The following is a 16,296-nucleotide window of genomic DNA, read 5'->3' on the forward strand; positions in this document are numbered from 1 at the left end:
GCTACTGTAAAGCTATTATGCTAAAGAGTAACTAACAACCAAGAATTCAGATTTTCCAAGGATTCAGCTTTAATTATAATCTATGAACTACCTGGATTTTATAGCTTTTGCAAAAGGAACTTGCATTATGGATCATTCATTCAAACTGGGTTTCATAACGGACAGCAGTTATCACAAACTCTTGTTACTGCTTCCTTCCCCCCCATATGTGAATTCAGACAGCTCAAAGCGTCTTGACCTTTCTTTCCGTTTCACATCTTGGCTCACACCTCCTCAACAATGGAGTCCCTGGAGCTTCTTTTGTAAATTGGATTGATGACCATTATAAAACAAAAAACAATTTGTCAAACTGAGAAGTAAGTTATCTTAACTCTATGACAGTATACAGAGAAGATATGTAAAGAGCTGAAGATGTAACAAATTAAAGGGAAGACAGGTGGTAAAAGAGATGACTGAAATGGACCTTTTGGTTGTTGTATGTTCATTTGAAATCCTTGATTTTTAAACTTTTTAACAGGTAGATATGTGGGTGCGTGCTGATGCTCTTCCCCACAGTAGAAACCAATGGCATATTAGTAAATAAAAAATGCAATAAGGCAACCCAGTTTACTAATGAGATAAATGGTAAGAGCACAATGAGAGCAAAAGATTCTCCTACCACAGACAAGGCTTACACTAAATTCTCATCTACCATATATACTCGACTATAAGTTGACTTTGAAGGCCAGTTGGAAACTGCTGCTTTCCCCAACTATATTGTAGCTGATAAACAAATCCGGGTCACTTCACCTGCCGCATATCTGTTCCAAATTACTTTGCCTAAATTCAGGAGAGCTTTTTCCCTGGCCCGGTTCAATGCCTTACCTACAGCAGTATTGGAAGGCAGGTTTAAAAGAGTGCCTTATAAATCCCGTCTTTGCCCATGTGACACGGGTGTAATTGAAACTATTGAGCACGTTTTTTTATATTGTCAATTTTACAAAGATATCCGTCTCCAGTTGATTGCCCCCTTGCTGGGAAAATACCCTGGTCACTCCGACGCTTTTTACATCAGCAACTTACTAAATAGCCAGGTACCCGAGGTGGTATTTAGGGTAGCTAAGTTCTGTTACATTGGCCTGTTACAGACTGCCAAAATAAAGCTGCTTCGGGTCTCTTTGGAGGCATGCTGTTTAAATGATGCATGCATCCTAAGAATCCAGAAGCTGCACCAAAGCTGCACTCCAGTGCTTAGGAGTGGACTGTGGCTTTGGCGTGACCTCCGGACTTTTAGGACCCATGCATCATTTAAATAGCATACCTCCAAAGAGACCCGAAGCAGCTTTATTTTGGCAGTCTGTAACAGGCCACTGTATGCAAACTCCGACCCCAAATGGTAAATGGGAACTAACATAGGCAAGTCTGTAAATCTGTTAAGTTAAGACATTTAGGGAAGAACCTAGGAAGTAACGAAGTTCGACCTAGGACATGTCTGAGTTCAATGTTAGTCGACAAAAATTGGGATCATAAAATAGAATATGATATCCGCTGTTTACCATTTAAGTTGCCGGCTTACTTTGCTTATGACTCAAAATCTGTGCATACTATAGACATAAAGTTTTAACGCAAGGGAACTGGGAACTAACAAAGCCAATTTTGTATAGACCGTATGATTTTAGGAGAACCCTAGGAGATTTGGCGGTTGGCACCAGATTTGCCTTAACTATTTTTTGAAATGGTAAGAGCCCTTGCTTTTATTTATGATTTTAATGCTTGTATAATTGTGTATGATGTTATTGTTCATAATCGTGTATAGAAATCTATGAATTTCTATTGTGACTTTCCATATTTATATGCTGTGATTTTGTTGGTCAATGACCGAATAAATTTTATACATACATACAAGTTGACTTTGCGCATAAGTTGACCCAGGGTTTTTGTGTCAATTTTTGGCCTAAATTTCTCGACTTGTACATGACCATATACGGTAATAAAATGAAATGAATAATGCCAAATTTTATATTCACAATCACTAAATAGAATATAAACTTGGTATCAAAAGCATTTATTGAAAATAAGTGGGAAATTCAATTATCATCTATAATTACAATAGCCACATAAACTGATTTAGTGTATAAATTAGTAACTACATAAATAAATAAATAAATAAATAAATAAATAATAAAACTTTTGTTTATATCCTGCTTTTCTGTGACAAGACAATCAAAGCGGTTAACAACACGTTAAAATCCACATTTACAAATTTATGTCCCAAATTCTCCCCTTAAAACAGGATTAAACAAGTTACAATTAAAACATCTATTAAAAACACAATAAAAAATACAGTGAGGAAAGAGCGGTGGGCTGAAACATGATGTGAGGGGCAGTAATTCTGTGGCTGGGCACTTTTATTCAGGAAAGGCCTGCCGGAAGAGATCCGTCTTGACTGGCAATCTCTATGTCCCATAGACAGCATATGTCTAAGCTGGCAATCTCTATGTCCCTTTTGCATGATTTTTGGGAAATCTTAATACTTTTAAATTAATATTGAACACAATCTCCTAGTGCTAAAAGAAAGCCCATTATTTATAAATTTAGCAAACTACTGATGGGTGTTATAAGCACAGAATGCATCTATTAAGTTACGTGTGTCTAGGATGATGCATTTTCAACTCAAAACTTTGCATCTTCAGCAATGTGAGCAGATCCAGTAGAAACATCAAATAAATTTTCATTTGCCTTTTGAGAAATAGAATCAGAAAAGTGTGTAGAATGATGCATTTCTATAGAATGATGAATTTGGACAAAGTTTTGCTGAAAAATTAATTGTTCCAATGTGATTAAATGCTCTGGTATTATCAGTTCTTGGAAAAGATACTATGAGAGTGATTCACTCTACCCTAAACTTCTGTCTACTTCTTTAAAAGATGTGTCAACTGAGAAGTTCCTCAGAAATACCTCATCTATCAGCAAGGTCTAGGAAAACTGCAGACCAGAGCTGAAGCACACTATGGACTCTACTGAGTCTCTGAAGAATTCTGCATGGATTATGACCACTAGTTTCTTTGTCCAAGATATTCTCTCTCCTCTGAATGCAGATGTATCAAAATCAAAAGGAAATCTATGGGTGAAGCAAAGAACATTATCCTCCTTTACATCTGGAAAAACATTAAGCGCATTCTGCTATAATGTCATTGTTTAGTGTTACAAAAGTAAACCTTAGTTTCACACTGTTCCCTTCCTCCTCTGGAGAGGTTGTGAATCACCACACAGAGCCTCTGTGTGCAATTAACCATATTTTACACATCATCCTTACAATAATCTTTCTTTCATTTTAACTATGGCTAGTGGAAAGCATGCTTAATAAACTAGAGGTTAAGAGTTGGGTTGTTTTATCCATAGCTCACCTAGTTTGTTCTGTGAAGCAATGGTAAATCTAAAACAGAAGGAAACCATTCCAAACTCTTTCCTATAACTGTGCCATAAGACACAATTTCTAGCAACTTTGCCACAACCATAATGTTATGTTTAAGGAAGACTGCCATCATATTTACAAAGCAAGTTAAATGGGGCACAAAACTCACAATCTGATGCATCTGACAGGCTCCAACTTCATTGGGAAAATATAAAGTGTTATTATGGCTTATTTATAGTAAGGAAGCAAAACTGTACAGATAATGCAGACACTATGACTGTTATTTAAAAAGCATGTTGCACATCAATATGTACTTGAGAACCTGACTACACCTTCTGATTAGCTCAGTCATGTAACACTGAATAAAAATATTTATGTATATGTTTGAGATCTATCAAATGCTGCTCCACATTCTCACTGACTGAACTCCAGCAACCTGATTTAAAAAATATATATGAGGGGGCATTTTATTTAGAAAAACAACTGACTCGTTTACAATAAATGAATTACTAAGTGGCCAAAGTTAAAAGAAATATTTTTTGTAAAGTATACTCAAATGCTTATTGAGAAATTCCTGAAAAACAAATTAAATTTGAAATATAGTAGAAAAAGCTTCCAATTTCAATGTAACTCCTAGACATAATTCTTGAAACTGGTATCAGTGCTATAATACGATTCAGGAAACAAGACCAAGTCTTTCAGTACTCCACAGGGAAAGATAAAGGAAACAAGTAACAGAAGATTCAACGGCATCATGACAAATTACTTCCATTTCTCAAAGTTGGGCTGCAAAGTGCCATATACACAAAAATGTGAAAAGAAATTTCATTTTTAATACTGAAATGAGACCCTGGAATTGGTTCATTATCAATGAATGTAAAGCTTACTTAGGCCTGAAACAGATGGATCAAATAAAGTGGTTTCCAGCCACTTTGGGGGCATGCTATTTAGATGGCGCATGCCCCCGAAGCGGCCGGAAGCTGCACCGAGGCTTCACCATGCCGGCAAGAGCCAGGCCTTTTAGGAGTGGATTTAATCCACTGCTGTTGGTTGCCGGTGTGGAAGTGGACCGTGCGGTTGTCACAGTCCTGGCCCGATCAAGGTCAAAGTGGCTAGAGGCAGCTACTTTCAGGCCATCAGCCCTTAGTGATACAAATGTCAAATTCATCAAACTTAAGACAGAACTAAACCAGCCCATCTACAGCTTTGTAACTAGTTAAAAAATTATCACAGCAATGTATGTATCAATCAATCAATCAATCAATCAATAAAAAACAGAGCTGCAATCTGATATGTATTTATCTGTATATCTGATGGATACGCACAGGATTGCACTGTGAAGGACATAAGAAGCCTATGTTGGATCACAGTGAAGGCCCATCTCATCCAGCATCCTGTTTCTCATAGTGAGTAATCTGACATTCATGGGAAGGCCATAAGCAGTACAAAACAGTCAAACCCCCTGCTCCTGCTTTTCTCCAGAAAGTGTTTTTCAAAGGAATGTTTTCTTAATCCTGAAAGCAACAGATAGCCACCGTGACTGTGGTTTGTGGTTTTGCTCAGCTCTTTTAAAGACATGACTGGACAGGAGTATAATACCAAACCGATTTTCCATGAACTGTTTGGGAAAATCAGCTACCACTTACTTTGTTAACTGCCCTTTGTTTTTGTTGTTATCAACTCCGTTGTATGTAACAGCTGCCAATTTTCTGCTTCTGTAGTTCTCATAATGGACATTATTAGTGACATCTTTCAGATCTTGCATATGGGTTCTAGGTAAGAAGAAAGGAAACTTGTTATTAACTGTCCTTTCTTGAATAACATCCAATAAATGCAATATTAAATTTAATAAGCAAAAAACAACATTGGGTTTTGGAATGTAAATGTTTTAATCTGATTTACTCTGCTCAAAGAAACTTTCATCCATAGTTATTTGCATCCAGGTAAGGATATTTAGGATTAGGTTTTCAGATTATGGAATCATATTTCAAGCCTCAAAGATGTTTACCCATCCAATGGAGAAAACAGTTCAAATTCAAAAACATCTAGAAATATTGGGAAACAAATTTTCCTTTGCTGCCTTGTAGCAAAAAGAAAATCAAACCTATTTTAGAAGTCAAAGACATATGGCAACAATATTAGTTTTTTAAAAAAACATTTAACATATTCAACTTCTATCACTTTTAGGCTGAACAAAAAGTCCTACAATTTATAAATTGTACAACTGATAACATGAGCACACTGTTCTTCAGAAACAGTTTTATTACGTCAATAGGTTTCTTTTCTAATAATATTCAATAAGTAATTGAAATAGTTTTGCCATGTTCAACAGCACTCTTAAAAGAGATCAGTTCTAGTCTCCCAATACAGTTCAGCAATTTTCAAGATATTCATTATATTAAATTATGTAAATTGATTTTAACAAAAGCTACATCAGCCATTTGTACTTCGTCATAGCAAAAAAAGTGTGTAATGCCAGATTATTTGAATTTATTAATTTAGTATCCCATGAGAGATAATAATAAAGCAAAAAGGAATATTTCCAATATAGAGTTACCACTGCAACAGATTTTCTCCTGTTGCATACATAAGTTTTTTCTGTACCATCTACCTACCACATGGGAAAACAAACAAATAAATAAATCTCCCAATCTGTTTTCAAAATCAGTATTGCACTGCTTACCTTATTAACATGTTCCTTAGAATTGTGAAGTCACAATGTTCACCATTTTCAACTGTAGAACAAAAATTCTGCATTTTTACAGAGAACAGACACCTGTTAGCAGCAAGTGTGTGTATGCACACATTCACTGGTGAATAAGGAAGATTAGGAAGTCAACCCTCTATTTACTGTCACTGATAATAATGTTGAAGAAAGTATGTAGAGGATGAGGCAGATCTAGTGATTGATTTTACAATGAATTATTAGGATGTACTATGTTAAAATCATACCAGAGACAAGTTACTTTTCTAGACTGTAACTCTCCAAACCCTTCAGCTCTGCCAATGTGGCCAATCCTGGTTTGTTAACTTATCTAGATCTCTCTATAAGCTTCCTCACATGTGTGGAAAAGGGAGGGTGAATACATGAATCAAAGATCATGAAAACTAATTGTGGTGCGCCAGATGTCTGAATTCAGCCAACGTGCCTTGCATTTGCTGTGCTACAGGTCTGTCAAATATGATTTCCCCCAGTCATCATTAAATCATGTCATAAGTTGAAAGGCTGCCTGGACCTCCCTTCTTTCTTCGTCTGATACAACAGCAACAATTTTAGTGAGGAACAGGTTTTTCATGGAGAAGATGGGATTAAGGAGTTGCTGTCTCAACCATCTCCTATCTATCTTTGAGACAAATTCCTAAAAAGGGACAGGAAGTTTTCCAAATCCAATCGTGCTCTGCTATTTTCAGTTCCCTACAGTTTTGAGAGCTAAGAAGATGATGCCTCTTTGCAGTAATAAGCTATGTTTGGGTTGAGAGCAGCATGAATCTGAATCTTGAAACCATTAACAGTAATACAGTGAAATATTTCAGTAATATAATCCAAAACACACCACAGAAGTAACCCAGTCTGAGACCACTTTAATTGCCTTGGCTCAATGCTAGGGAATTCTGGCAACTGTAGTTTTGTGAGACATTTAACCTTCTCTGTCAGAGAGCTCTGGTGCCACAGTAAACAACAACTCCCTATCACTGAGCAAGAGCAGTTTAAGTGGTCTCAAAACGGATTACTTTTGTAAGAAGACAAGCCCTTCCTCCAATCCATCTGCCATGGTCCAGGCCACAGAGGGAGAGCAGAACCGCTGGACCTGATCCTCTTCCCTACTGCCATTCCCTTCTCCTTCTGTGTCATGTCTTTTTAGACTGTAAGTCTGAGAGCACAGAAATGTCTAATTAACTATCTGTAAGCCACTCTGAAAGCCTTTATGGCTGGAGAACAGGATATAAATACAGTAAATAAATAGATATTTCTGCCATGTTTTGGACCACAAACCTCACTTCATTGTTATCTCCAAATGGCGTAGATCCATTGAATCAATTGAATTTATATAGTTATTAACTTACCAAGTTCTCATTGATTTAATAGCTATATTAAACTATTGTTGGAGTTAATAATTGAATATAGGTGAGGAACACCAGGCCTCCAGATGTTGCAATGTCCTATTGTAACGGACTACTGACTAGGGCTGACAGGAGGTAGTCCACTAACAGCTGGAGAGCCACAGGTTTCACACCCCTGGGCTTGTAAGTAGAAGCTTACTGACAAATTATTCAAATAAGGTACAAATATTCATTGTACTTACCTTCTGCAACACCCCAAGGATATTGCCTTCCTCTAACTCTCTTACCATTGACTTCGATGATAGTATTGCTACCTACTACAGCAAGAGGTAAACGGTCCTACAAGACAGAAGAATACACTTTTCTTATCTAAGGTACTGACTTAGCTGGTCATGATGAAGAATTGTCAATATTTATTTCTCTGGATGCATAATATCAGAATGCATAAAATGTTCATGTTGGATATAAACAAGAGAAAGAGTTTGTGAAAATTATGTGAGAGGTATAGCTCTATGATAGAAAGCATGCATTGCATGCCTAAGGTCCCAGGTTCAATCAATCTCCATAGATTTAGTTAACATCTTCAGCTACAAAACATCCAAAATAGCAGGTCTAGAAGTCCTCTTTTAATGAAATTATTACGCCTTCCTAGTTTTCATATTAGAACAACTTTCACAACACATTTCCCTAAATCATGCCAGAAAGAAATTGAAAGGAGCCCTGGTGGCGCAGTGGTTAAATGCCTGTACTGCAGCCATTCACTCAAAACCACAAGGTTGCGAGTTCAAGACCAGCAAAAAGGCCCAAGCTCGACTCAGGCTTGCATCCTTCCGAGGTCGCTAAAATGAGTACCCAGACAGTTGGGGGCAAATTAGCTTACTTGCTAATTAGCTTACTTGCTGTTCACCGCTATGATCTTTGGAATAGCGGTATATAAATAAAACAAATTATTAATTATTTATCACCATACACACATACCAATATTTTGAACCAGTGATTGAAAGCAGGGGAAGATATACAAGTGAGGAACAGAATGGATGTGGTTAACTGTTTTCTAATAGAACTGGTTTGATATGCTGTCTGTCATTCATCTACATTAGTGGTCCCCAAACTGTGCCCTCAGCCATATTGGCCAATAGTCTGGGATTCTGGGAGCTGAAAATCCCTTAAGGAACACAGTTTGGGAACCAATGCTCTACATGAAAAGATTAACCAACTAGCCACAAGGTGGTGCCATTGACTTTTCAGCCCTTTTACTTATTCAAAACCAGTATTTCATGGTAGGACTTGGAACTTCATTTAAATTATGTGGAAGCATTTAAAAACTTAATTCATATGAAAAGGAAGCATTTAAAGACTTAATTCACATGAAAAGATATGGATACTAGAAGTTGAATATGCATTTTATTAATCTCAAATTTATTTGAACTGGAAATGCACCGCTCAACCAGGTGAAAAACACAAACACTTCATTTTTCTTTTTAAAATCATCATTATTAATCAATCCCCCCCCCCAAGTCTTGCATGTAATCTCATTTTTGCTCAGTGGAAACAAGCCAGACACACAAACTATGACTGGAATATCATTTTTTCAAATTACGTAGAGTTAAGGGCAAGCACAGTCTGTCTGCATTTGGATGAAGTAACAACTAGCTGCACTGGAGGAGGGCAGAGTGCAATGAGGCCAAGGTGTGGAGCCACTGGCTCTCACAGTGCAAAACAAATTGTCCTCAAACAAAGCTATAGTTTCATAAAGTTTTAGGACAATCTGACTTAAAATATATACCTATTGCCTACTTTTTGAAGTACACTACTTATTATTGGAAGTACATTCACAAATTTTGAATTATTTCTACAAAATATGCATAGATGAAAAATGGAAATTTATTGTCAGATCTATCTATCTCTCTCTCTCTCTCTCTCTCTCACACACACACACACACACACAATCTTGCGCATGAACATGCTTCGTTTATATTAAAAAAAGAATGTTAAGGGACTGAAAAGATTTTTATTCCAGAAAGAAACACCTCTGCTGACCTTGCAAAATTATCAGTTTCTACAACTACAACATAGCAATTTCTAGCTCTCAGGTACTTTTGGGAGGCTTATGTAGCCAGGCAGTTCCCTAACGACTTCAGCAGATTTGAAATTTCTGCATGAAAATCACTTTGTGGAACTCTGATCAATGAAGTGAAAGGGAAGTCCTTTAGAACATACAGTAGTTCTACACACATACACACAACATGTCCACAGAGGTCTGGGTGAGGAGCAAATTTGACACCAACTGATGTATATTTTGCCCCAAGACATTTTATTTACCTTTATCTTTTTAACAAGCTTATTTTCTTCTTCATCATCTGTCTCTGGGAATTCATATATTTTAATCTTATGCTCTTGGATTTCTTTCATTATCTGAAAGTTAGAATATTGTTAACAGAAGTCTGAAAACGATTCAATATGCTTATCAACCAGCTTGTTTCCTTCCTTCTTTCATGTATGAATTACATTGATCTTCACTGGTGACAGTTCACTAAGAAACACAAGGCTATGCCAGAATATTAATGGAATTTTTTCACTCCTGCTTTCCAAGGTCTTTTTGAAACCAAACTTATGTATATTCTCAAAGGAAACTGTCCAGACGAATAGCCAATTCGTTTGTATCTTTAACACATGGTTAAAGCTAATTTAATAATTTAACAAACATCCTCTTTGCTATATGGGGCAGTAAAAGTGGACTATCTCTGGTATGTATTTTTGCCTTGCTAGCCCGTTGAATCTTGTGCATCTTCTCTGAGGAAGAACACTGTTGAGAGGGAAACATCAATGGCTAGAGCATCTTTTGCCCCTGTACAGTACTTCTTGGCTTCTCTTTAAGAATGCTAGCTAACATGAATGGACCTGCTTGTGCACTTCTCTCAGGCATTCAGCTGGACAATGTGAGAAAGAATGATGGACTTTTGATCTTACTGAAAGGGTTTTCTTATGCTCTTAGCATGGCTAACTTCCTATAAATCTGGAAGTGAAACAGGACCACACAAGAATAATGAAGTGGTTTCTACATTCCTGGGTGTCAGCCAAAGTAACCATAAACATATAGGTTTTTAAGTGGAAAATATTTTTAAATCTCCCACATTTTCACTCACAATCTTGATAGATGTATGGAAGGTTGCTGGAATTTGAATCTATAGATAAAAGAAATACTAAAGTAGCTATAAGAATTACTAAATAACTCAGTATGTTGGAATTTCAGTTTTATAGCGAGTGCCAATGACAGGAACTCCTGTCTTTTTGCTGCTTTCTTTGGGTGGCTGCTCAAAGATGTGTTAAAAGTGCTGGATTTGGGGTGATGTATGTTGTGATATTCCAGATCCTGCCTGATCATGTGAAGCTAAGCAGGGTCAGCCCTGGTTAATACTTGGATGGGAAATCACCAATGAATACCACATGCTGTGCATCCTCTGTTTCAGAGGATGGAATTGGTAAAATCACTTCTAAGTATTTCTTACCAAAGAAAACTCTATGAAAGTCATGAGGCTCACCTAAGTCAACTTGGCGACTTGAAGGTACATACATACATGTAAGTAGAATATACAGATATGTTTAAGTAGAAAGAAAATGGGAAAGTAAGCATGTTTCTGTCTTTTCACTCTCCAGAACCTTGCCAGTCTTCAGAATTTCAATATCACAGGGATAGGAACTGCATGGCCTTCAAGCCCCATATGGCCCTTGGGATGCTTCCACACTTGCAAATCTTTTTCACAATTCTCTTCTTCCATTTTTTTTTGGCTGAGAAACAGTCTCACCAACCCAGTGATGCTTAGAAACGCTATTCCCTCAACAGCAACCCCTCCAAAAACAGTCTAATCCAAAATGTGACTGGAAATGATGCCACTTCACTCCTGTATGACAGTATATGGCATCTTTCTGAAGCAGCCCAAAATAGGGTGGTGAAAGAAACCCTCAAGGCTCTGGAGCATGCTCATCCTTGCTACTTGGCAAGAAACTTCATAACATAGTGTATGGGGAGTGGTAGCAGAGAAAAGGTGTTCCTTTTGTTACTGTTGATATTATCCCTGCCATAGAGGCCTAAATACCAGTCAAAAGTCTTCCATACAAAGACAGATTTAGGCCCCATACAGATAGGTCAAAATAAAGCTGCTTTGGGTCACTTTGGGGCCTTAGTTTCTTTTAGGGATTGGGGATACACTGTAATAGTTTGCTGCCAGTCTCACTAACCATCTAATAACCAATAAGGAAAATTTAAAGGATAAAATACTAATTATTTGATTCACAGTAGTTTTAAAATGTACAAGATCTAAAACTGGCAGTTTTTGTGCTCTTGCTCCCTCTCTCTAAGGTAGTAAAACATGTCCATGTGAACAAGTGGCCAATATTTTCAGTGCCCTACATTCTTGTTTGTGTTACACATTAGTTTAGTTTGGGATAAATTTGGGGCTGGACAGTGTAACTTGATCAACCCCATGCCATTTCAGACTGGCTTTATAGGTAGTCACAGTCCTGTATCTTCTAGAATCTGCTGTCAATGCACTGTATTATTTTACAACCACAAATACACTACTATCTTTAAAAAGCCAGTATTAAAGCAGGGATTAGGTATCACTATCTGACAAGAACAACACGCTTGACAAATATTTAACTTCAACATCTCTGCATAAAACTGGCAAAATTTCAAAGACATTTTAAGTATTTGGCAATTATATCATTCATTTTTCAATTTACGTGGAAAGAACTAACATTTTCATTGTTGAGATAATATCAGTGAACACATTTCTCTTGTCAGGAGATATATCATGTTATTAATGCTTTCTGCCTTCAGGGAAGAAACTAGCTTACCAACATCCAAAATATGTATTCACTTGCTCTAGTGCTATAAATTACTTTGAGGATTAAAGTCTGAAGTTACATTTTGAAATGGAGAAGTTGTTCAGTAGTTGTACAAAAGAAAATACTACTTAATATGAGAGTTTTCACTCACCTGTTTTTTAAACTGTTGGCATTCTTCAGGTGTAAGCGTGTCTGCTTTGGCAATAAGTGGAATAATATTCACCTTTTCATGCAGGCGTTTCATGAATTCAATATCCAAAGGCTTAAGCCTGATTTTAAAAAAAAATGGTTTTGCAAACATGATTTCCAAACAAAGCATATACAATAAGATGCAGAAATATTTTTCAAACAAAACACAGAAACTTAGATCTTCCCTCAAGAAAAAAAAATGTAAATTAACAGTAATGGAGTTATGTGACAACTATGTAAAACCATCTCATTACAGAACATTGACAATGTGTCACAGAATGTGAAACCCACTGTGTGTTGTACAACTACAATGTACAATGCACTTCTGCATGTGCAATACATATGCAATGTGCAGCCTTCAACTGAATACAGACTTCTGTAGAGCAGAAAATGTCCAACCAATTTCACAGATGGACTTGGATGTATGTACATCACTAACAGGATGGTAACCAGAACGTTCTGACCACCTGAACCTCAAAGTCTACCTAACTAGATGCATTCTGTGAAAGGAATGAAGTAGCATAGCTTTCCTTTCTATTTAATGCCCGCAATTATTTGATACCAAGAAAGAAAAGAAGCCTCTTTCCAAGCATTACACCTGTAAACTATAATATTTATTACTGGCTTAAAAACAAACAGTACATGACATTTCTGGCTATAATGATTTCTAATTTTATCTACACATGCAGCACATTGGCTGGAAGTTTGGAACAAAATTAAAGGGTCCTTTCTCAGGCACAAATTAAAAATGTATTAATTTTCTAATCTGGATTTAGTCCAGATCACTTTAGTTGATTTTGAAAAGAAAAAGTATTTAGGAGATGAGACCATGATTGCAAGTCCTATGCACAGACAAATATGAATGTATGGACTGAATGCCTATAGTTGAAGATGTTTTAAGGTCAAGAGCAGAAAAAAATTACACTGATTACTAACCCATGTCCTGAAGGAGCAATGAAGTATAGGCAACACTGCACCCTGTTGTCTGGCATCTGACGTCTGTTCACACGTGATTCTGCATTGAGGTAATCTTCAAATTTACTGTCAATGTAGTCAATAACTGGTTGCCAGCTAAAAAACAGACAGATCAGTCATTTAACATAAAACATCTACTATATTAGAACAACTGTCCAGCATAACACTAGTAATGTGCTTATATTGCTGCTAAGGAGCTGACATACAGGATTTATACAGAACTAACATACCTTAATATTTCATAATCAACCATTATTTTTCCTAGAACTGTAAACAGAATGGTATTTGTACTCAACAAGCTTATTGTCAGTAAATAGGATGCACTGCTACAACAAGGTTGCAATTTGTCAGTCTCTAAAGAGTGGAGGTGCAACTACTCCTAAGAGAGTGACCCAGTGCCTAAAAAATTTGTATAATGCTCCTTCCATCTCTTCCCTACTTGTGCCACCAGGAAACACAATTACTTTCCCATATCTTTCTAACAGTCACTATTATGAATATTATGTAAATCATCACTAATTCCTGTACAAAAAGGCAGTCTCTCACCCATTCAAGCAGGGCTCTCCAGATATTTTAGATGTCAATTCCCAGAAGATTTAGCTACCACTGCTAATGGCAAGGAATTATGGGAACTGTAGTCTAAACAAACCTGGAAAGCCAAATGTTCTCTACTCCTGATTTAAAGTTTGGAGGAAAGGAGAACTGCACATTATTCCTCTATGAAGAAATACAGAAGCATATGAAGCAATAAAAGAAAATGAAAGTTAATGTGTACGACAAAAGGACAAAGCAGAAGTGGAAATAATAAAGAGAAACTAATGGTGCAAATAGAGAAGGAGCCAGAGAAATAGCTCAAGACAAACACAACAATATTGACAAAGCATCTAAAATATTAAAGCATGAGTATTGAGCAATAAATAATGATAGACAAAGGGAAAAAAGGCAGAATGGGTGGTATAACAGTATTAAATAAAACTTAAGACAATGGGTTATAAGGAGATTTATCAAGATATTTTCCTCTTAAAACACCACTGAATTACAATCAACTCCTTTGCATTTTACATAGCAAACAGTCACACAGCAATTCAGGAAAGAACTAAAAGTATAGTAGCCAAATGAGAAAAATTATATCACCATATTTGTGTCCAATGCAACTTTGGTGGACAGAACACATTAAGCAGAATTTAGTTCTACAGTTGGCCCTCTGTATCTGTGGATTTTTAATCCAGATTCAACCATTCACAGCTTAACAATATTCAAAAAATAATGGTGCAGAACAGACCAACCAAAAAGGACGGGTTTCCGGAGCCTGGATTTCCGCCGGAGGGAAGCCCCAGCCGCCAAATGGCGAGGCTTCCAGCCGGCGGAAAAAGAACCCGCAAAAGCGGGTTCTTTTTGCATCGCGCTTGAGACATCCAAGTGTGCAAATGGTGCACTCATGACGTCATAAGCGCAGCGCAATGTGTGGACGCTATGCATCATGTCGTAATGGCGGCGCCCGTTTAGACAGGACGCCGCCATTTTGATGCCACCAGTACGTACTAGGGTTAGGGAGCGTTTGCATGGTGCGCGCTCCCTAAACCTAGTACCACCACCACCACGCCACATTTTGCCCGTCTGTAACGGGCCAATATAAATTCTAAAAGCAAAACTTGTTTTTGTCATTTTATATAAGGTACACTATTTCATTATGCCGTTTTATTTAATGAGACTTGATCATCCATGAATTTTAGTATCCACGGGAGTCCTGAAAGCAAACCCCAGCAGATATCAAGGGCCTACTGTACTTCCAAAAAATGCCAAGTTTGCCTAAGTAGCCACTACTCCAATATTAGGGACTGCTTACCAATTGCTATTATCCACTGCATCGCCAAATCCTGGTGTGTCAACTATTGTTAGTAGCAGCTGGACACCACCTTCTTTAATTAAAACTTTAGACTGTTCAACCTGAAAAAAAAATTAAAAGTGAATATGAAGAAGTCCACATGCTTGAAAGATGGGAGTGGTATTTTTCCAAGTAAAAAATGCTGAACACTGAACACCGTATTCTGAATATAATAGTTTCTGCTGTTCACAGAAGCATGTCTGATCTATAAGGAGGCTTCTGTTGTCAGGAGAAGGAAGAGGAAATTTTCACTGATTTCCAATTCTCTCTGCTGCTCCCAACATTACTTTCCATGCTGTTTCAAAAGATACCCCAACCTCCTGAAAAAGATTTGGGAGGCAAAAGGGGAACTGGAAAACATTGTCCCTTCTACAGAAACATCCCCATGTATACAGTTCTGCTTAGAATCAGCTTAGAGTGCAAGCCATCATTATTTTTCTATGTATGATCTTTATACACAACTTATTCATTTTTTTCAGTTGCATCTGCTAGTTATGTAGAAATAAGAGACCGACAAAGTTGTTGGGTTGTTTTCTGAAATTCTGCTAATCACAGCTCTAAAAACCATTTAAGCCTAGCTTCCTTTCTGACCAGTGAAAGTGCCATGCAGTACTAATCTCTGTGTGTGCAGTATGGCTGCCTACCTAGCATATCTACCCATTCTAATGTAATAGGTTGACAATTCAGATCATTTATGCAAGACTGTATATGTGTCATGATTTTGGAAGAGTGCAGAAAACCCACAGAATGTGGTTCTCATCCTTTATGCCTGAAGGTGTGTGAGCAGATAAACCAGCTCCCTATAGGGAGGAGCTATCCCCCCTTGGAAAAAACAGTTAAACTGAAGAACCTTTGGACATTTTAAAAGAAAAGCAGCTACTATATATACTCGACTATAAGTTGACCTTTTGTATAAGCCATGGTCAGGTTGGGGGCCAAAATT

The 16,296-nt window shown here is 37.2% G+C and overlaps 1 protein-coding gene across 2 annotated transcripts in view; it reads right to left on the minus strand.

Annotated features, from left to right (window-relative positions):
• The window catches only part of LOC149309518 (septin-7), a 54,743-nt gene that overhangs the window by 15,551 nt on the left and 22,896 nt on the right, over nucleotides 1-16,296 (minus strand). For both annotated transcript variants that reach the window (XM_089532600.1, XM_089532599.1), the window contains exons 3-9: nucleotides 15,315-15,415; nucleotides 13,430-13,564; nucleotides 12,456-12,573; nucleotides 9,779-9,871; nucleotides 7,699-7,795; nucleotides 6,078-6,129; nucleotides 5,041-5,166 (exon numbers count right to left, since the gene is read on the minus strand). In XM_089532600.1, coding sequence (XP_089388726.1) covers nucleotides 5,041-5,166; nucleotides 6,078-6,129; nucleotides 7,699-7,795; nucleotides 9,779-9,871; nucleotides 12,456-12,573; nucleotides 13,430-13,564; nucleotides 15,315-15,415 — 722 coding nt within the window. The remainder of the gene's footprint in view (nucleotides 1-5,040; nucleotides 5,167-6,077; nucleotides 6,130-7,698; nucleotides 7,796-9,778; nucleotides 9,872-12,455; nucleotides 12,574-13,429; nucleotides 13,565-15,314; nucleotides 15,416-16,296) is intronic.

Source organism: Sceloporus occidentalis, unplaced genomic scaffold (assembly GCF_023333645.1).
Source record: "Sceloporus occidentalis isolate IW3139 unplaced genomic scaffold, rSceOcc1.0.p SCAF_7, whole genome shotgun sequence".
Lineage (NCBI taxonomy): Eukaryota > Metazoa > Chordata > Lepidosauria > Squamata > Phrynosomatidae > Sceloporus > Sceloporus occidentalis.